General features: G+C 50.5%; 1 protein-coding gene across 1 annotated transcript in view; it reads left to right on the top strand.

Annotated features, from left to right (window-relative positions):
* Nucleotides 1-20,751, top strand: part of LOC119974459 (A-kinase anchor protein 13-like) — a 293,182-nt gene that overhangs the window by 39,520 nt on the left and 232,911 nt on the right. The window contains 1 exon segment of the mRNA XM_038813369.1: nucleotides 8,284-8,357. Coding sequence (XP_038669297.1) covers nucleotides 8,284-8,357 — 74 coding nt within the window.

Genomic DNA, 20,751 nt, shown 5'->3' with positions numbered 1-20,751 from the left:
ATGGAGGACGGACAAGTGAAGTTTTATGTTGGCAGTCAGTCGTTTATTCCACAGCAACATCCGCCTGATTTGCCTCACAAGGCCATTGATAAATACGTAGCTGTACATCTCCAGCTAAAATTAGTATTTTGTTGAGTGGTCGAGTCTATAAAAGACTGACCGTTCAAAAGAATCCATCCAAATCCGGAGTGTTGAATGTCTTGGCACTGTAACAGAGCACCTCCAGAATAGAGAGGAAGTCTCATTGATTAATTCTGATTCCCTTTTGATTCTGCTTTTTGTCTCTTCACACGGAAATGTTTTAAATAATCGTCTGATGATTAATTCTATTCCCAATCCCCCTTGTACTCTCTTCCCCCCCCCCCATGCTCCTCCCCTCGTGCTCTTTCCCCCGTCATGCTGTGCTCCCCCCTCGAGCTCTTTTGCCCCCTCGACCTCCCCCCCTCGACCTCCCCCCCTCGAGCTCCCCCCCCTCGAGCTCCCCCCCTCGAGCTCCCCCCCTCGAGCTCCCCCCTCGAGCTCCTCCCCTCGAGCTCCTCCCCTCGAGCTCCTCCCCTCGAGCTCCTCCCCTCGAGCTCCTCCCCTCGAGCTCCTCCCCTCGAGCTCCTCCCCTCGAGCTCCCCCCCTCGAGCTCCCCCCCCCCCCCCCTCGAGCTCCTCCCCCCTCCCCCCCCTCCCCCCCCCCCCTCGACTCCGCCCCCCCCGAGCTCCCCCCCCCCTCCCCCTCCTCGAGCTCCCCCCCCCTCGCTCCCCCCCCTCCTCCCCCCCCTCGCCCCCTCCCCCCCCTCCCCCCCCCTCGAGCTCCCCCCCTCGAGCTCCCCCCCTCAGCTCTCCCCCCCGAGCTCCCCCCCCCTCGAGCTCCCCCCCCTCGAGCTCCCCCCCTCGAGCTCCCCCCCCTCGAGCCTCCCCCCCCCTCGAGCTCCCCCCCTCGAGCTCCCCCCCCCTCGAGCTCCCCCCTCGAGCTCCCCCCCCTCTCTCCCCCCCCCCTCGAGCTCCCCCCCTCGAGCTCCCCCCCCCTCGAGCTCCCCCCCTCGAGCTCCCCCCTCGAGCTCCCCCCTCGAGCTCCCCCCTCGAGCTCTCCCCCTCGAGCTCCCCCCCCTCGAGCTCTCCCCCTCGAGCTCCCCCCCCCTCGAGCTCTCCCCCCCTCGAGCTCCCCCCCTCGAGCTCCCCCCCCTCGAGCTCCTCCCCCTCGCGCTCTCCCCCCCGAGCTCTCCCCCCTCGAGCTCTCCCCCTCAGCTCTCCCCCTCGAGCTCCCCCCCCCTCAGCTCCCCCCTCGAGCTCTCCCCCGAGCTCTCCCCCTCGAGCTCCTCCCCCTCGAGCTCTCTCCCCCCTCGATCCCCCCCCCTCTCGAGCTCTCCCCCCTCGAGCTCTCCCCCCCCTCGAGCTCTCCCCCCCTCCCGCCCCCGCTCCCCCCCCCAGCTCTCCCCCCGACTCCCCCCCCGATCTCCCCCCCCTCGAGCTCCCCCCCCCGAGCTCTCCCCCCCCGAGCTCTCCCCCCCCGAGCTCTCCCCCCCCGAGCTCCCCCCCCCGAGCTCCCCCCCTCGAGCTCTCCCCCCCTCGAGCTCCCCCCCCCTCACCCCCCTAGCTCCCCCCCCCTCGAGCTCCCCCCCCTCGAGCTCTCCCCCCTCGAGCTCTCCCCCCCTCGGCTCCCCCCCTCGGCTCTCCCCCCCTCGAGCTCTCCCCCCCTCGAGCTCGCCCCCCCCCTCGAGCTCTCCCCCCCTCGAGCTCTCCCCCCCCTCGAGCTCCTCCCCCCTCGAGCTCTCCCCCCCTCGAGCTCCCCCCCCCTCGAGCTCTCCCCCCCCTCGAGCTCTCCCCCCCTCGAGCTCCCCCCCCCTCGAGCTCCTCCCCCCCCTCGAGCTCTCCCCCCCTCGAGCTCTCCCCCCCCCGGCTCTCCCCCCTCGAGCTCTCCCCCCCCTCGAGCTCTCCCCCCCTCGAGCTCTCCCCCCCTCGGCTCTCCCCCCCTCGAGCTCTCCCCCCCTCGAGCTCTCCCCCTCGAGCTCCCCCCCCTCGAGCTCTCCCCCCCTCGAGCTCTCCCCCCCCTCGAGCTCCCCCCCTCGAGCTCTCCCCCCCCCTCGAGCTCCCCCCCCCTCGCTCTCCCCCCCCTCGAGCTCTCCCCCCTCGAGCTCCCTCCCCCCTCGAGCTCTCCCCCCCCTCGAGCTCTCCCCCCCCTCGGCCTCATCCCCCCTCGAGCTCTCCCCCCTCGAGCTCCCCCCCCTCGAGCTCCCCCCCCTCGAGCTCCCCCCCTCGGCTCTCCCCCCCTCGAGCTCCCCCCCCCTCGATCTCCCCCCCCTCGAGCTCCCCCCCTCGAGCTCTCCCCTCGAGCTCTCCCCCCTCGAGCTCCTCCCCCTCGAGCTCTCCCCCTCGAGCTCCCCCCCTCGAGCTCTCCCCCTCGAGCTCCCCCCCCACTCCCCCCCCGAGCTTCCCCCCTCGAGCTCCCCCCCCCCCCTCGATCTCCCCCCCTCGAGCTCCCCCCCTCGAGCTCCCCCCCCTCGAGCTCCCCCCCTCGAGCTCTCCCCCTCGAGCTCTCCCCCTCGAGCTCTCCCCCCCGAGCTCCCCCCCCCGAGCTCCCCCCCCCGAGCCTCCCCCCCCGGCTCCCCCCCTCGAGCTCCCCCCCCGATCTCCCCCCTCGAGCTCCCCCCCCTCCCCCCTCGAGCTCCCCCCCCCTCGAGCTCTCCCCCCCCTCGAGCTCTCCCCCCCCTCGAGCTCTCCCCCCCTCGAGCTCTCCCCCCCCTCGAGCTCCCCCCCCTCGAGCTCCCCCCCCCTCGAGCTCTCCCCCCCCCGAGCTCTCCCCCCCTCGAGCTCTCCCCCCCCCTCGAGCTCCCCCCCCTCGAGCTCTCCCCCCCCTCGAGCTCCCCCCCCCTCGGCTCCCCCCCCTCGAGCTCTCCCCCCCTCCTCTCCCCCCCTCGAGCTCCCCCCCCCTCGAGCTCCCCCCCCTCGAGCCTCCCCCCCCTCGAGCTCTCCCCCCCTCGAGCTCTCCCCCCCTCGAGCTCTCCCCCCCTCGAGCTCTCCCCCCCTCGAGCTCCCCCCCTCGACTCCCCCCTCCCCCCTCAGCTCTCCCCCCCTCTCCCCCCTCGAGCTCCCCCCCCTCGATCTCCCCCCCCTCGAGCTCCCCCCCCCTCGCCCTCCCCCTCGAAGCTCCCCCCTCCCCCCCCCGACTCCCCCTCTCCCGACCTCCCCCCCCTCGACCTACCCCCCCCCCGACTCTCCCCCCCCCCCTCGAGCCCACCCCCTCGCGCCCCCCCCCCTCGAGCTCCCCCCCCGAGCTCCCCCCCTCGAGCTCCCCCCCTCAAGCTCCCCCCCTCGAGCTCCCCCCTCCCCCCCCCTCTCCCCCTCGACTCCCTCTCCCCCTCGACTCCCTCTCCCCCTCGACCCCCCCCCCTCGACTCCCCCCCCCTCAGCTCCCCCCCCCTCCCTCTCCCCCCCCCCTCCCCCCCCCCCGGCCCCCCTTGCCCCCCCCCTCGTAGCTCCCCCCCCGGCCCCCCCCTCGCCTCCCCCCTTCGTCCCCCCCCCTCCCCCCACGTGCCCTTCCTCCCCCCACGGGCCCTTCCCTCCCCCCACGGGCCCTTGCCTCCCCCCACGGGCCCTTCCCCAATCCTAGTATTTCCAGTTGGTTAATACCTTTTATCTTGTGTCGAATGTGGATTACCTTTACTATAAAGCCACCTAGTGGTCATTTTGGTTTCTGCAGTCTGAGATCTGATGCTCCATGAAATAAATAGCTGCACCAAGGGTTCATGCTGCCAAGTGTGTTGTACCAGAGGGTTGAGAGATTTAACACTTGGTAACATTTATCCACGGCGTCTCTCACATCAGATTATAGTTGGCAGCTTTTAGGTGGAGGGACTAGCTTGTTGTATTGAGCTAATTTGCTGAAAATCACATTGCATTGCGTCTTAATCTGCCGGACCTGATGTGCTTTTAGATAACATGTCCTTTTTTGGAAATTAAATCTTTTTCTCAAGCATTGTTTTGTGAGAAACCTATCTTGAACTGAATGCTGGGAAATGGTTTGTGCTTGCACACCTGCCCTTCTGCACAGGGGGTGCCTTGTGTCTGGCCTTTTCCAGCTCACCTATTTCCTCTCCTGCCCCCGTCTCCCTGGCGCTCATCAATCCCCCTGTGAGTCTGTGCCTGGCAAAACTGGGACTAAATGGAGTTTGTTGCCTCGTGCTGTGTCATTGGCCACTTTTCAAAATTATAGATGCATCGGGGAGGTTATGATGAGGTGTTAATATCACTGCACCAGCAATCCAGGCTACTCCTCTGGGGTCATGGGTTCAAATCCTACCATGGTAGCTGGTGGGATTGAAATGCATTGAGTAAATCTGGGATTGAAAGTGGGTCTCATTGATGATGATCCATTGATTGTAATGAAAATCCATCTGGTTCTTCAATGTCCTTTGGGGAAGGAAATCTGCCGTTCTTATCTGGTCTGAGTCTACAGGTGGGCAGCACGGTAGCACAGTGGTTAGCACTGTTGCTTCACAGCTCTAGGGTCCCGGGTGCGATTCCCGGTTTGGGTCGCTGTTCGTGCGGAGTCTGCACGCTCTCCCCGTGTCTGTGTGGCTTTCCTCCGGGTGCTCCGGTTTCTTCCCACAAGTCCCGAAAGACGTGCTGTCAGGTGAATTGGATATTCTGAATTCTGTGTACCCGAACAGGCGCCAAAGTGTGGTGATTAGTAACTTCATTGCGATGTTAATGTAAGCCTACTTGTGACAACGATTATTAATTAGTTAATGTGGATCAGCATATATGGTTGACATTTTTTTCTGCTCTCTGAAATGGCCTCGAAAGCCACGGGTGCGATTCTCCGCTCCCCATGCCGGGTGGGAGAATCGCGGGAGGGCCCCCCGACTAATTTCATGACCCCCTGGCGCCCCCCCGCGATTCTCCCATCCCCCCGCTCGGAAGAATCACCGCTCGCCGTTTTTCATGGCAACCGGCGATTCTCCGATCTGGATGGGCCGAACGGCCTGCCGTTCGCGACCGCTTCACGACGGTGGCAAACACATCTGGTCGCTGCCGTCGTGAAATCGCCGTGAGATGCCCGTTTTGGGGCTTGTAAGGGGCCTGTTGGTTATGAGCACCACGACTGTGCTCGGGAGGGGACAGGCCCACGATCGGTGCCCACCGATCGTTGGGCCGGCATCTCAATCGGACGCACTATTTCCCCTCCGCCGCCCCGCAAGATCAAGCCGCCACGTCTTGCGGGGCGGCTGAGGGGAAAGATGGCCACCGCGCATGCGCAGGTTCGAGCTGTCAACCGTCGTGACGTCAGCCGCGCATGCGCGGGTTGGAGCCGGCCAACCTGCGCATGCGTGGCTGACGTCACATAGGCGCCGGCGCCGCGTCACTCTCGGCCCATCGGCTGAGAGTTACGGAGCGCCGCTCCTAGTCCCGCCGGGAGGGGAGAATAGGGGGCGAGGAGCGGCCTCCGAGGCCGTCGTGAAACTCAGCCGAGTTCACGACGGCCCTCCCGATTTTTCCCGGGAGCGGAGAATTCCGCCCCACATGTTTGATGGGGCAATTAGAAGGTGCAACAAACCCAAGTCCCGTGGAAGATTTTTTTATAGAAGCAGCTGCTGAATCCTGAAAATTCTGTAATGAACAATGAATTCTTTTGGCTCCTCTCTTTTCATCGCCTGCTCTGCGTTCTCTTTGTCAACGTCAACGTAGGAAGTGGGGCATTTACAGTCTCTGACAGAAGATTGTTTTGGGGGTTTGACAAGTTTTTACTCAACAGAATGAAACTACTCACGATGATTCAATCAGCTAAAAAAAAATGCAACCCATAACACATCTCGTCTGTTTCCTGGCTATGATCTGCTTTTAATTTGTCCCAGACTAGTTGGCAGCACAGTTGGCTGGTGATAAACTGCTCCATGGGGTTGGGAAAACTGGATGTTGGAAGGAGCCTGCCCACTAAACAACTGTGACTGCACTCCCAAAATGAATCGCTTGGTTGTGAGGCACTTTGGGAAGTCCTGAGAGCTTGAAAATGATTTCTACAAATGCATATTTATCCTCTCTGTCTGCAGTAAGTGAGTGGTTGCTAATGTGTTGTGGGCAGTGAAACTATATGTTCATAGAGCCATAGAATTTACAATGGAGAAGGAGGCCATTCGGCCCATCGAGTCTGCACCAACCCTTGGAAAGAGCACCCCGCTTAAGCCCACGCCTCTACCCAATCCCCTTAACCAGTAACCCCACCTAACCTGTTAAGACACGAAGGGCAATTTAACATGGACAATCCTCCTAACCAGTACATCTTTTGACTGGGAGGAAACCGGAGCACCTGGAGGAAACCCACGCAGACACGGGGTGAAGGTGCAGCTCCATGCAGACAGTGGCCCAAGACGGGAATCGAACCTGGGACCCTGGAGCTGTGAAGCAACGGTGCTAACTACTGTGCTACCATGCTGCCCAAATCAGTGGACAAGTCAATTCCTCACTATTTCTTGCTCAGCATGTGCTGTTTATTAACCTGTTGACATTTTCCCTGCAGAGGTTTAATAAATGAGATGAGAGTCTATGTTAGGGTGCATTGTACATGGTTCTTGAAAGAGTGGACCTTTAAGACTACATGACGTAGGAGCAGAGGAGGCCCCACAGCCTATCAGGCTTGTCCTGCCGTTCAATGAAAGCAGGACTCGCTATGCTACCTTGCATTTGCTTAACTTAAGGTGCTCTTCTTCTTTTCTCTCAAATCAACTTTCTTCGGCTGAATTAAAAGTTGAAGAGTGGGTCATTGCCTCACTTAAGGGCCTCTACTCAATGGCTTTCTGTAATGATTGGCAAGGATATAAGTGGCCTGTTCCATTTTTCACTTTAAAGACTGCCCACCTTTTTGGTGTTGAGCTCTCTACATAACAGGGAATCACTGAGTCAGCTGGTAGGGGTGGGGGGTGGGGGGGGGGGGGGGGGGGTGGTTTGATGTGGTAGGTTGTTTTCCATTGTCATGTGCCGCATTGTACCATAACTTTCCTTAATACTGTTCACCTTTTCTAAATTTGTTCATGGGACGCGGTCGCTGATGGGAAGACCAACCCGTATTGCCCATCCGTTATTTTCCTCCGGAAGCTGTACTGAGCCGTCGCCTTGAACCGCTGCAGTGCATGTGCTGTAGGTGCACCCACGGTGCTGTTGGGGAGGGAGTTCGAGGAATTTGACCCAGTGACGGTGAAGGAACAGCCATTATATTTCTACGTACTGGTGGTTAGTGACTTGCAGGGGAACTTGTAGATAGTGGTGTTCCTGTACATCTGTTGCCCTTGTTCTAGGCAGTGGAGATTATGGTTTGGAAGGTGCTGTCGAGGGAATCTTGTTGAGGTGCTGCAGTGCACCTTGTAGATGTTACTCACTGTGCCGCGATGCATTGGTGGTAGTGGATGGTGTGAATGTATAAAGTGGTGGGCGCAGTGCCGATCAAGCAGGATGCTTTGTCCTGGATGGTGTTGAGCTTCTTGAGTGGTGTTGGAGCTGCACTCCTCCAGGCAAGTGGAGAGTATTCCATCACACTCCTGACTTGTGGCCTGTAGATGGTGGACAGGCTTTCGAGACTCAGGAGGTGAGTTACTCGCTGTAGGATTACTAGCCTCTCACCTGTTCTTGTAGCCACAATATTTATATGGCTAGTCCAGTTCAGTTTCTGGTCAATGGTAACCCCCAGGATGTTGATGGTGGTGATTCTGCAATGGTAATGCCATTGAATAACAAGGAGTGATTGTGGAATTCTCTCTTATTGGAGATGGTTATTGCCTGGCCCTTCTGTAGTGAGAATGTAACGTCCCACTCATCAGCCCAAGCCTGGATATTGTCCAGGTGGTCTTGCTGCATGTGGATATGGACTGTTTAATTATCTGAGGAGTTGCGCATGTTGTGCAATCATCAGCCAACATCCCCACTTCTGAGCTTGTGATGAAAGGGAGGTCACAGGTGAAGCAGCTGAAGATGGTTGGGCCTAAGAGAAACTCCTGCATTGAACCATCTTCCTTTGTGCTAGTTTCTTGTTGTGCATGCATGAGCCTGAATGTATATTTATATGATGGAGCTAGCTTGATGAAACACACAAAAAAAAATATTCCTTGTGCAAAATAAAGACCAAATTAATCTTAAAGGTTTGGTCCATTAGTTGGCTGTACGGCACTGTAACGTTCCTTTTGTGATGCACATCTTGTCTCACCAGTGGATAATGTTAATGTCCCAGTTTGTTGTGTCTGTATTGAACACATGTGTTCCGTGGTCTATATGGTGGCTGATGCATCGCTCTCTTTCCAACTTACAGATGGGCTACAAGAGGATGAAGTTGACGGTGTCCAGAAATTGCCCGAGGATCTTGCTGACATTGTCTCTGAACTGGTAAGTGGACGTCGTATGGACACACTTGTTGCAACGTAATATCTCATGGAAAGACATTGGGGTTGCTCCATCTCCATTGTGGTTGCTGTGCCTGATCTGCATTCCTTTCTCCTCACTGCTGAAAGGACACTCTTCCCAAGTGAAGACTACTTGCACGAGATTGCACATTTTCTTGGATCCAACTGTGCACTCTGATTGTACAAAGTAAAGTCCTGTTGGACAGTGTTGAATGAATCCTAAAGTCGCTGAAGACCTGTTGAAGGTGGCTTCACTGCTCCAGGCTTTTGTACATATTAATTCCAAAGACATCAGACATCACAAACCATATAAACAGGATCGTGATTCTTCACTTATTTGTTTCATAGAAAAGCCGTTTTACCTCAGAATAAAAATTGAAACATGCTGGAAACACTCAAGAAGGTCAGGCAGCATCTGTGGAGAGGGAAACAAGTTAACATTTCAGGTCCATGAGCTTTCACCAGAACTGGGAGAAGTTAGAGTATGGAATATGTGTTGAGCAACGAGTTGGTGGGACAAGGAGAAAAGGGAGGTCTGTTGTACGGGAGAGATTGAATGAGGGAGGAGTTAGTCTTACCGGACCAAAGGTGATGGGGTGCAACAAAAGAAGCAAAGAAACAAAAGATGTGCCTAGAACAGGTGCGTGACTATCCGAAAGGGAACATCGGAGAGAAAAAGCGAAACCATGCAAACAAAAGGAGACAAAATAGGGAGGCCATGTTTACGTCAGAAATTGTTAAATTCAATGTTGAATCCAGGAGGCTGTAAAGTGCCTCATCGAAAGCTTATGTTGAGTTTCACTGCAGCAGGCCAAGAACAGAGATATCGGTGCGAGAACAAGATGGAGAATTAAAACAACAGACCGCTGGAAGTTTGGGCTCATGTGTGCAGACCAAGCAGAAGGGTTCCACAAATCAGTCACCTAATTTGCCCCTGGTTTTCCCTCTTTTCCCCCCCCCCCCCCCCCCCCCCCCCCCAAACTATATAGAGGAGACCACCACATTGTGAACAGTGAATGCAGTAGACTAAATTGAAAGAAGTACACATAGGTTGCTGCTGCACCAAGAAGGTGTGTTTTGTGCATGGGTGAGGAGCGAGAAGGTAAAAGGGAAGGTGTTAATTCTCCTGCGTTTACAGTGGCAGGTGCCTTGGGAAGGGGCACGGGAGGCTCAACACCTGAAAAGAGGAGAAGCAAATGTTTTGATTGAGCATGGGTTGTTATTTGTTATGTAATAAATAGATGATTTAATGGGGATCTCGCACATATTCTAGTATGCGATGTGTATTGGTGCGTGTATTTAAGAATGTTTACCTGTGCTTGGAGTATGAGGAATAGCCATCTTGTAAAAGGTGCCAGGGGACTTGGTATCACTTGTAGAAGAATGCACCATATGAGTTATCCCATCAGTTTAGGAAGATCAAGAGATGGGAAAAAAATTGGGTTTTTGTTTTTAGGGGTATCTTGGTCTTGTAAAGTCGCTCCCTTTGACTTGCAAGGCCACACACCTTGTGCAACGAAGGAATATGGGCAGCCCACAGACAATGGCCTATGTTGGTCTGAAGCCATTTGGGAGGGGATACAGGATATTAATCACCCTGTTTTAAAACAAAAACAAATCGTCTTTCAAATCAGCTTCCATTTCTCCTGTTTGAACATGGAGCAGAAGCATGAGTATTAACAAACAGCACTGAACAGCTGTGGTGGACACAGTCCCGAGATGACTTTGGGAGTGGCGTTACATCAAACTCCAAACTCGCATGAGATTTTGCGCCCCCCACCCCCAACCCAATACACATCTGTAACGCATCCCCAACCACCTGTTGTTTTTGTCATGTTTTATAAAGCAGTTCATGGAAAAACATAAGGGTCTTTAGCAACAGGAAAAGGCTCTGAAACCCAGTGGGGCTTATAGCTCTTTTATTGATTAACCCCATGTACACTCGTTTTCTTTTAATTCCGGAAACACATTTCCTTGCCTCCCGAAGCAATTTGTACTGTCTGCTTTGGTGACCTTACATCTTGCACAAATCTATTTGCTCTTGGATTTAAAGGTTGTGTCTGTCTGGCTTCCCTTTTTTTTTACTTCTAAATACCTCGTCATCTGATCAACTTGCTGAGTATTATGCGCAGAAGCAACTCTGAACCAGGAGTGGTGGCAGTGCCATCTGGTAACTTACTAAAGTGATTTTTCTCCATGTGAGAACAGATAGTGAGTGTTGGAGGCTATTCAATGATAGTGGGGCGTGGTGGTGGAGTATTAGTTTGTGGGCCAATTGCGTTTTTGGCTAAGTCTATAAAAAAAAAAATGTGCAGGACGCCCAGCAAGTGAGTGAAGATGGGAGCCCTGATTGATTCCACCGCCCCCGTCACCACCTTTTCTTTCCTGATTTGCAGAATCTAATTACTGGGCCTCCACCATTATGCCAGCCAAAATCAGCAAATTCATTCCAAGCTGGGCCTTTCTTGTTGAATTGCCTTTCATCCGTTTAGACATTCATGCAGCCCGCTATGATGTTGTGCCCTATTTTGCCGTTGTGCTTTATTGAGTTCATCCTCCACCCTATCCCTTGGTAAACCAGAGACTGAATTCCAGATTAACTTCCCGGCTAAGTGAAAGTGTTTGGAAAAAGTTACCCTTCTGCCGTGACATCAGATTTATAGAACCAGTGAGTGATAGACGGTGAGCGCCCCGTAATGGTGATGTCCTTTAAGTTTCCCTGAATAATCCTTTCCACATCTGTATTCCCAGTCATTAATAAGGTGGAGTGGTTTTAAATAACTGTTTTACTGTAAATTGCTCTTACTACTCAGAAGTCCATATGGGCTTGGCTCACAGCCCATTCCTGCAGAAAGTCAGAAATACTTAACTCTTGTTTTCACTTCTCAATTTCCTTTGCCATCTTTCCAAGTACGAATATTCTCAGCACCGTGCTGTTTTTCAAAACGTTCTTTCTGTCACACGTTCGAGTGCTTGTAGGCGTCAAAACTGGGAGTAGTAGGCCAGGAAAGGTTTTCCTGTCTTCATAGAATTTATAGTGCAGAAGGAGGCCATTCGGCCCATCGAGTCTGCACCGGCCCTTGGAAAGAGCACCCTACTTAAGCCCACACCTCCACCCTATCCCCGTAACCCCACCTAACCTTTTGGACACAAAGGGGCAATTTAGCATGGCCAATCCACTTAACCGGCACAGCTTTGGACTGTGGGAGGAAACCGGAGCTCCCAGAGGTAACCCACGCAGACACGGGGAGAATATGCAGACTTCGCACAAACATTCATCTGAGGCCGGAATTGAACCCGGGACCCACCCTGGAGCTGCGAGGCAGCAGTGCGAACCACTGTGCCACCGTGCCGCCCAGTAGATGGAAGGGGAGCCAGTGGGAACTGCTTCTGAGGAGGTCACAGCATTGGAGACATGAGATTACAATGGGATGAGAGAAGAACTAGCTAAGGTAGACTGGGAGCTAAGACTTTATGGTGGAACAGTTGAGGAACAGTGGAGAACCTTCCAAGCGATTTTTCACAGTGCTCAGCAAAGGAAGGACGGTAGAAAGAGGAAAATCGACTGTGGATATCTAAGGAAATAAGGGAGAGTATCAAATTGAAGGAAAAAGCATACAAAGTGGCAAAGATTAGTGGGAGACTGGAGGACTGGGAAATCTTTAAGGGGCAACAGAAAGCTACTAAAAACGCTATAAAGAAGAGTAAGATAGATTATGAGAGTAAACTTGCTCAGAATATAAAAACAGATGGTAAAAGTTTCTACAAATGTATAAAACGAAAAAGAGTGGCTAAGGTAAATATTGGTCCTTTAGAGGATGAGAAGGGAGCTTTAATAATGGGAAATGAGGAAATGGCTGAGGAACTGAACAAGTGTTTTGGGTCGGTCATCACAGTGGAAGACACAAATAACATGCCAGTGACTGATAGAAATGAGGCTATGACAGGTGAGGACCTTGAGAGGATTGTTATCACTAAGGAGGTAGTGATGGGCAAGCTAATGAAGCTAAAGGTAGACAAGTCTCCTGGCCCTGATGGAATGCATCCCAGAGTGCTAAAAGAGATGGCTAGGGAAATTGCAGATGCACTAGTGATAATTGACCAAAATTCACTAGACTCGGGTGGTCCCAGTGGATTGGAAATTAGCAAACGTGACACCACTGTTTAAAAAAGGAGGTAGGCAGAGAGCGGGTAATTATAGGCCAGTGAGCTTAACTTCGGTAGTAGGGAAGATGCTGGAATCTATCAACAAGGAAGAAATTGCGAGGCATCTGGATAGAAATTGTCCCATTGGGCAGACGCAGCATGGGTTCATAAAGGGCAGGTCGTGCCTAATTAATTTAGTAGAATTTTTTGAGGACTTTACCAGTGCGGTAGATAACGGGGAACCAATGGATGTGGTATATCTGGATTTCCAGAAAACCTTTGACAAGGTGCCACACAAAAGGTTGCTCCATAAGATAAAGATGCATGGCATTAAGGGTAAAGTAGTAGCATGGATAGAGGATTGGTTAATTAATAGAAAGCAAAGAGTGGGGATTAATGGGTGTTTCTCTGGTTGGCAATCAGTAGGTAGTGGTGTCCCTCAAGGATCAGTGTTGGGCCCAATTGTTCACAATTTACATAGATGATTTGGAGTTGGGGACCAAGGGCAATGTGTCCAAGTTTGCAGATGACATTAGGATGAGTGGTAAAGCAAAAAGTGCAGAGGATACTGGAAGTTTGCAGAGGGATTTGGATAGATTAAGTGAATGGGCTAGGATCCGGCAGATGGAATACAGTGTGGACAAATGTGAGGTTATCCATTTTGGTAGGAATAACAGCAAACGGGATTATTATTTAAATGATAAAATATTAAAACATGCTGCTGTGCAGAGGGACCTAGGTGTGCTAGTGCATGAGTCGCAAAAAGTTGATTTACAGGTGCAACAGGTGATTAAGAAAGCAAATGGAATTTTGTTCTTCATTGCTAGAGGGATGGTGTTTAAGACTAGGGATGTCATGCTGCAATTGTATAAGGTGTTAGTGAGGCCACACCTGGAGTATTGTGTTCAGTTTTAGTCTCCTTACTTGAGAAAGGACGTACTGGCACTGGAGAGTGTGCAGAGAGATTCACAAGGTTAATCCCAGACCTCAAGGGGTTGGATTACGAGGAGAGGTTGAGTAGACTGTGACTGTACTCGTTGGAATTTAGAAGGATGAGGGGGGAATCTTATAGAAACATATAAAATTATGAAGGGAATAGATAGGATAGATGCGGGCAGGTTGTTTCCACTGGCGGGTGAAAGCAGAACTAGGGGACATAGCCTCAAAATAAGGGGAAGTAAATTTAGGACTGAATTTAGGAGGAACTTCTTCACCCAAAGGGTTGTGAATCTATTGAATTCCTTGCCCAGTGAAGCATTAGAGGCTCCTTCATTAAATGTTTTTTAAATAAAGATAGTTTTTTGAAGAATAAAGGGATTAAGGGTTATGGTGTTCGGGCCGGGAAGTGGAGCTGAGTCCACAAAAGATCAGCCATGATCTCTTGAATGGCGGAGCAGGCTCGAGGGGCCAGATGGCCGACTCCTGCTCCGAGCTCTTATGTTCTTATGAAGCCGGAACCTCCTCCAAGAGATCCTAATGCAGTTTTCCTTCAATTTGGGAGAGGGGAAGACAAAGGCAAAGTCTCCTTCAGATTTATCCACCTGGCTGTGTTGTGCCGCTGGTTGGGAAAGGGTGGGGGGGGGGGAATCCCTTTTATGTTACCAGAACTATGTACATTGTGAAATTCACTCCGATTAGAGCTGAGCAAGATTCTCTCCATCGTCTAAGTTTGGATGGGAGCAGAGTCGGGCGAGGCATTCTGGCTTATGTTTCATTGTTTGCTTTATTTCGGGTGAAAATTCTTTGAGAAACTTGGTAACCAGTACAGCCGTGTCATGGCACAGAAAGTAGCTGGAGAGGAAAGAATGAGTTGCTGATGCCCAGTTTACATGTTATGAGATTTCAGGGCAGCACATGCAATAAACAAAGCTTGTCTGACCCAAAACCAGACAAGCGGTGACCTTGGAAAGTAGCGAGCCTCGCCGTGCCTGCCAGCTTTCAACATTTTCAATACCTGTCTGACTTTTAAAGGCTGTGTCCAGCAAATAATGGCTTTGAATTGCTGTGCAACTTGATTTATCTGCTTGAAGGATTAAAAGATATTTTCGTTAAGAGTGTAAGGAGTCCAGATCCCATATCGTAAACTTTACTTGTATTGCTGCTGTGTAAATCCAGCATAAATGTCCAGACTGATTCTGAAAAACCCTTCTCCTCGGCAGCAGAATTCTTGTCAAGACGCTGAGCCATTAGCTGACGTGTAAATAGGTACTTGGGTACTGTGTCCCGTAATCTATTTGACCATCCAGGTCTTGATTCATTGTTAACCTAGCACTTGTTATTAGGGTCAATCAGTGACAAACATGTGAATACTTCATAAGGGAAGGGAGGAGTTGTGAAGGGAAAGAGATCGACGTCTATCTGGGTTGCCATCTGGCACTCTATTTACAGGTTTAGACAATCGTGAGGTTGTTAAGTAATCATAGCAAACAGCGTCCCATCACTTGGTGAGGACAGACTCGGATATGATTCTCTTTATTTACACAGCTTCACTTTGAATTCTACCCCCAACAAATGCTGCTTATGCCCTCTGATTCTACTATTCTGTACAAGGTGAAATAAGTCCATATCATTATATAGGTCTATATTATCTAGTCCCTTAGGATTGCTGTTTTTAAAAGATTCCAATCGGTCTTCATTTTTACATTCTTCAATGAGAGCACACTCCTCATTATCCAATCCCTTCTTCCCCTCAATAGTTTTAGTTGCCATCTTGTGTATTCTTTCAACGGCTGCAACATATTGCTGGTGCTGTGGCAACCTGAGCTTTAAAATGTGGTATTTAATGTTCATCTATCATCCACTAACTGCATGCAGCTGGCAGTCAATCAAACATTTGGTCAGAGGGGGCAGTCGAGGAACCTTGTCTGCTTGGCTGTCATTGCAATGTTGCACCAATTGCAGTATGCCAAGCTCAAAAGAAAACAAAACATTTGAAAGTAAAACTTGGCAACAAGTATGACACGTTGGATTTGGGTTCATTGTCATGTGTACGGAGGGACAGTGAAAAATATTGTTCTGCGTACCGTCCAGACAGATCATTCCATACATGAAAAACATAGGACAAATGTGCGGGGCTGTTTAGCACACTGGGCTAAATCGCTGGCTTTGAAAGCAGACCAAGCAGGCCAGCAGCACGGTTCGATTCCTGTAACAGCCTCCCCGAACAGGCGCCGGAATGTGGCGACTAGGGGCTTTTCACAGTAACTTCATTTGAAGCCTACTCGTGACAAGCGATTTTCATTTCATTTTCAAATACACAGACACGGACGTTGGGGTGTAGGACTACTCAGTGGAGAAGATGTGTGTAGAGATCAGTTCAGTCCATAAGAGGGCCATTCAGGAGTCTGGTAACAGCAGGCAAGGAGCTGTTTTTGAATCTGTTAGTGCCTGTTCTCTGACTTTTGTATCTCCTATCCGATGGGAAGAGGTTGGAAGAGAGAATAACTCAGGTGGGAGGGGTCTTTGATTAGGCTGCCCGATTTCTCAAGACAGCGGGAGGTGTAGACGGAGTTGATGGATGGGAGGCAGGTTTTTGTGATGGACTGAGCGGTGTTCACGTCTCTATAGTTTCTTGTAGTTTTGGGCCGAGCAGTTGCCATACCAGGCTGTGATGCAGCCAGATAGGATGCTTTCTATTGTGCATCTGTAAAAATTGTTGAGAGTTAATGTGGACGTGCTGAATTTCCTTAGTTTCCTGAGAAAGTGTAGGCACTGTTGTGCTTTCCTGATCATAGCATCAACGTGAGTGGACCAGAGCAGATTGCTGGTGATGTGCACCGTTGATGCAGACAGGGGCATGTACGACACTTCGCTTCCTGAAGTCAATGACCAGCTCTTTAATTTTCCTAATGTTGAGGTAGAGATTGTTGTTGTTGTTACAATAGGTTCTCTATCGCCCTTCTGTATTCTGCCTCATCATCATTTGAGATCCGACCCACTACGGACGGCTCTCTAGTGACATCTGTCACTACTGTGAAGTTCAACAGTTACAGTGTCCCATTTTGTGTATTGTACCAGTCAAGAAAACGAGGAAAGAGGTGCCTTGACTTGTTTATGTTTTTTTCTTAAAGAAATGCAGGAGCAGCAGGGTAGCATGTGGGCAGCAGGGTAGCATGGTGGTTAGCATAAATGCTTCACAGCTCCAGGGTCCCAGGTTCGATTCCCGGCTGGGTCACTGTCTGTGTGGAGTCTGCACGTCCTCCCCCTGTGTGCGTGGGTTTCCTCCGGGTGCTCCGGTTTCCTCCCACAGTCCAAAGATGTGCGGGTTAGGTGGATTGGCCATGCTAAATTGCCCGTAGTGTCCTAATAAAAGTAAGGTATGGGGGGGTTGTTGGGTTACGGGTATAGGGTGGATACGTGGGTTTGAGTAGGGTGATCATGGCTCGGCACAACATTGAGGGCCGAAGGGCCTGTTCTGTGCTGTACTGTTCTATGTTCTATGTTCTAAATGCCTTGACCATTCCTCCAATTTTCTGGTAAAACAGTTGAGTGGCTACCTGGATGAACTGCTGAAATGACTTTTGAGTTTATTGTGCAAAGTTTTAAACTAACTCGCTCGAGTTAACTAGAGGTTCAATTGGCTATGACCACATTTGAAACCCTGTGACATGCCAAAGCGAGTTTTCGTCCCTCTTCAATCTTGCAGTCGATTTGTTTCAAAAAAGGTCCCAACCTTTGACCATTTGTATTTGGGAAAACTAAGCAATTCCTTTTTCCGATTGTCCTGGAACGTCTTGCACATAAACCCGAGGCCATGTGAGCCTCCGTCTCCCCAGAGGCCAGGAAATAATTTCCTTGTTGATCCTTCTGGTCATGTGAAGCACCTCAATGTTGGCTCGGGCATTTTCTTCCATCCACGTTTGGTTCTGTTGCACCAATTTCACTACTTTTTGTTACGTCAATCAGCTTGACATCTTTTTGTTGTCCTTGCTTCAATAGGACTAGTTTTTGATTGCGATCCTAACCCCTCTCAGAAACAGATTAGAAAGTTTTCTCTCACCAGAACCTGTCCCTCCTTAACTTTCAAATACTTGATAAATACTGTCCTGAAAACATTCTGAAAGATAGTCAGCCTCATCGACTGGTGACAGAAAGATAGTCGGCATCGGGTGAATGGTGCAGCAATTCTGATGTCACTCTGCCGCTGAATGAGATGTGACGAATCTAGCGATCGTCTCGTATTCTCCTGTTTACTGATCACCTGCCACCTCTTATTCTGTTGGGAATGGCAGTAACCCGGACCATGACTCAGACAGAGCACAATCCAGAGGTGATCAGTTTTCTGGTGTTAAATATTTCTATTTTTTTAACTTTTATATCTCCATTTAGGATATTCTGATAGAAGTGAGAGTAGTTTGTTGAATCTGACCCAATGTAGTTAAGTATCTGTTGCTTAAGGTCAGCTGATAATAAATGAGAAAACTTAATAAACTAAAAAAAAAGTACTGTTAACTGTTCGACAATTTTCAAATAACTACACGCAGCTGTTAGACATGCAGATGCTTTCGCTAAGTTAACTGTGGAGGAATTTTCCATGAGAGCATGGGTTATACCAATACGTGAGCATTTCTAGCTTCTTCATTATTTATCTTTTTAGAAGTAATTATTCGATTTGAGACTCACTTGCCAACTAATTTGGTTTGATTGGCACCATTGATGGATGAAGGTGAGAAACATGATCAGAATGCATTAATATGATCAGAAGTTCTGCGCAACGACATCAATTGATATATTTTTTCTTTAATACAGTAAATAATATGATTATTTTGCATTTCTAAGTGGGTTGATCCATCACTGACCCCGTTACGGTAGCACAGTGGTTAGCACTGGTGCTTCACAGTGCCAGGGACCTGGGTTCAATTCCCGGCTTGGGTCACTGTCTGTGCGGAGTGTGCACATTCTACCCGTGACTGCGTGGATTTCCTCCAGTTTCCTCCCAGAAGGCACGAAAGACGTGCTTGTTAGGTGAATTGGACATTCTGAATTCTCCCTCAGTGTACCCAAGCAGGCGTCGGAGTGTGGTGACTAGGGGATTTTCACAGTGACTGCATTGCAGTGTTAATGTAAGCCTACTTGTGACAATAATAAAGCTATTATTTTTGTTATTGCTTTTGGGGCGTTCAGACCATTGAGGCACAACATGGTCAGCCGATGCCGGTGCCTCCCTCCTGCTCCACAGCCGAAGCTGTTCTATATCAGAGTCCGACTGGTATCTCGTACTTTTAAAAACAATATCTATTGGAATTCATTTTGGACGCAGTCATTTTAATTGGAATCTCCGGGCGGCACGGTGACGCAATGCTTAGCACGGCTGCTTCACGGCACCGAGGACCCGTGTTCACTCCTGGCCCGGGTCACTGTCCATGTGGAGTTTGCACATTCTCCCCTTTTGTACGTGGGTCTCACCCCCCACAGCCCAAAGATGTGCAGCAAGGTAGGTGGAATGGCCACACTAAATTGCCTCTTAATTGGGAAAACAAAATGAATTGGGATCTCAAAGATGTGTGTTGTGTCTGTCTCCTGCACTTGGATTGGGAGAACGTGGCTGCAAAGTGACCAAGACGTTTAACAATCGGGAGGAAGGAGGTACATCAATGCTTGAATTAATCAATTCTGCGCTGATGTAAAAAAGCGCACAAAATTAACAAGCCCCTAATTGCACAACAAGTGAATGAATGAAACAGTTTAATGCCCCTACTGATAATCTGACTGAGATCTGCAGAGACCACAGGTAGATCCTAGTGCCTTGCTCCGTCAGGGAATCTGTTTTATTAATCACAATAGTGACAGTAGAAATAACGATTGTGATTGGCTTCCCAGTAGTTGCTTTGTAACCCTTGAATAGGTTGCTTTTACTCCGTCTCCTACCTTCGCACTCCCAAACCCCTTTCTGGTTCCTCTTTCCCTCAAGTTCAACGTCCATTTTATTAGACTCTGAACACTCCAAAGATGTCATTCCACACAGGGTATATACTGCCGCGATATCACCTTGTGGAGGTTATGATGATCGCAACCTGGAATTTGCATTCCTGTTTCACCTGCTTATTGTACTCCTGCCCTACCACCCCAAAACCATTTTCTTTCCAAACCATTCTCCACAAAAAATAATAAGTTTACTTTTCGATTGCAAAAGATCTAGTTTTTAATTTAAAACCTCCTTGGCTTCGTAAAATGTTAGTGCCAGTTCCCGCCGTTACTCCCTAAATCTGTGAGTCACGCTGTATGCTTTGTGTGAAACTGCAAGATCTGGGAGGGAAGTGTGTGGGAAGGTTGACTTTTTGAGAAAACCCTTTATAAATATCACACTCCTGTGCAAAAATCCTTGAAATGTGTGCCGCAAGAAAGTGCCCCATCTTTCTCACAGTTAAAACAGTTATTCTATTTAGGAATAGAGTTAAACAGAAGTAAGGGCATTCCTTGCATTTTTTAATACAAGAATAAGAATTTCTGTGTCTTTAGGGGTGCAGCATTTGGTTTGGTTCAGAGCATGGAGCAGAGGCATTCTGCTCAGCGAGACATTGTTTCGTGTTTAAGCTGGGTAGTTTATACATAAATAGTGTTTAATATTCGGAAAGTATCATCTTTCGGTCTTTCTGAATTGAATCATTGTTGAGTCTGTAGCATTACGTTTACCTCCCAAACTGTCTGCTCCTGCCAACCAGCAGGACATTGTGTTATTAAGGCAATGACTGAAACACGTTGGCAGACTCTTAAACTGGTCGCGAGCTGCCACGTAAACCCCTTCACTCACTCACTCATGGCAAGATTCCTTTTTTAAAAGAAACGTGCAAATGGTAATTTTGCAATTAAAAGTGATCCATTCTCTCCCTAAGTTTTCAAATGTATTCTTGTGTAATCGTTGAGTTCACTTTGTGTCTTTGCCCATTGCTTATTGTATCGCCGTGGTCCTTGGCTCATTGGCCAAATCATTAGGGTGGGGCAAATGAGTCGGGAGGGGAAAATGTCCATTCCAGAGCCTGGCTACACACTTCATTGTCAGTTCATAGAATCATACACAGCAAGGGAGACCATTCTGTCTACTGTGCCTGTACTAGCCTGTTGAAAGAGCTGTCCACTTAGTCCCCACTCCGCTGCTTATTCCCCCATGATTGCAAATTTTCCCCCTTCAAAGTGTTGGCTCCCAACATAAAAATAGAAGGATCTGCAGACAATATTTCGTGAAAATGTGAAACCGTGAACATGGAAAACATGACCACTTGGGAAGGGAAGAC

The sequence above is a fragment of the Scyliorhinus canicula genome, chromosome 12 (assembly GCF_902713615.1).
Source record: "Scyliorhinus canicula chromosome 12, sScyCan1.1, whole genome shotgun sequence".
NCBI classification, from domain to species: Eukaryota; Metazoa; Chordata; class Chondrichthyes; order Carcharhiniformes; family Scyliorhinidae; genus Scyliorhinus; species Scyliorhinus canicula.
Note: the sequence above shows the minus strand (reverse complement) of the source record. Positions and strands in the feature narration are given on the sequence as shown.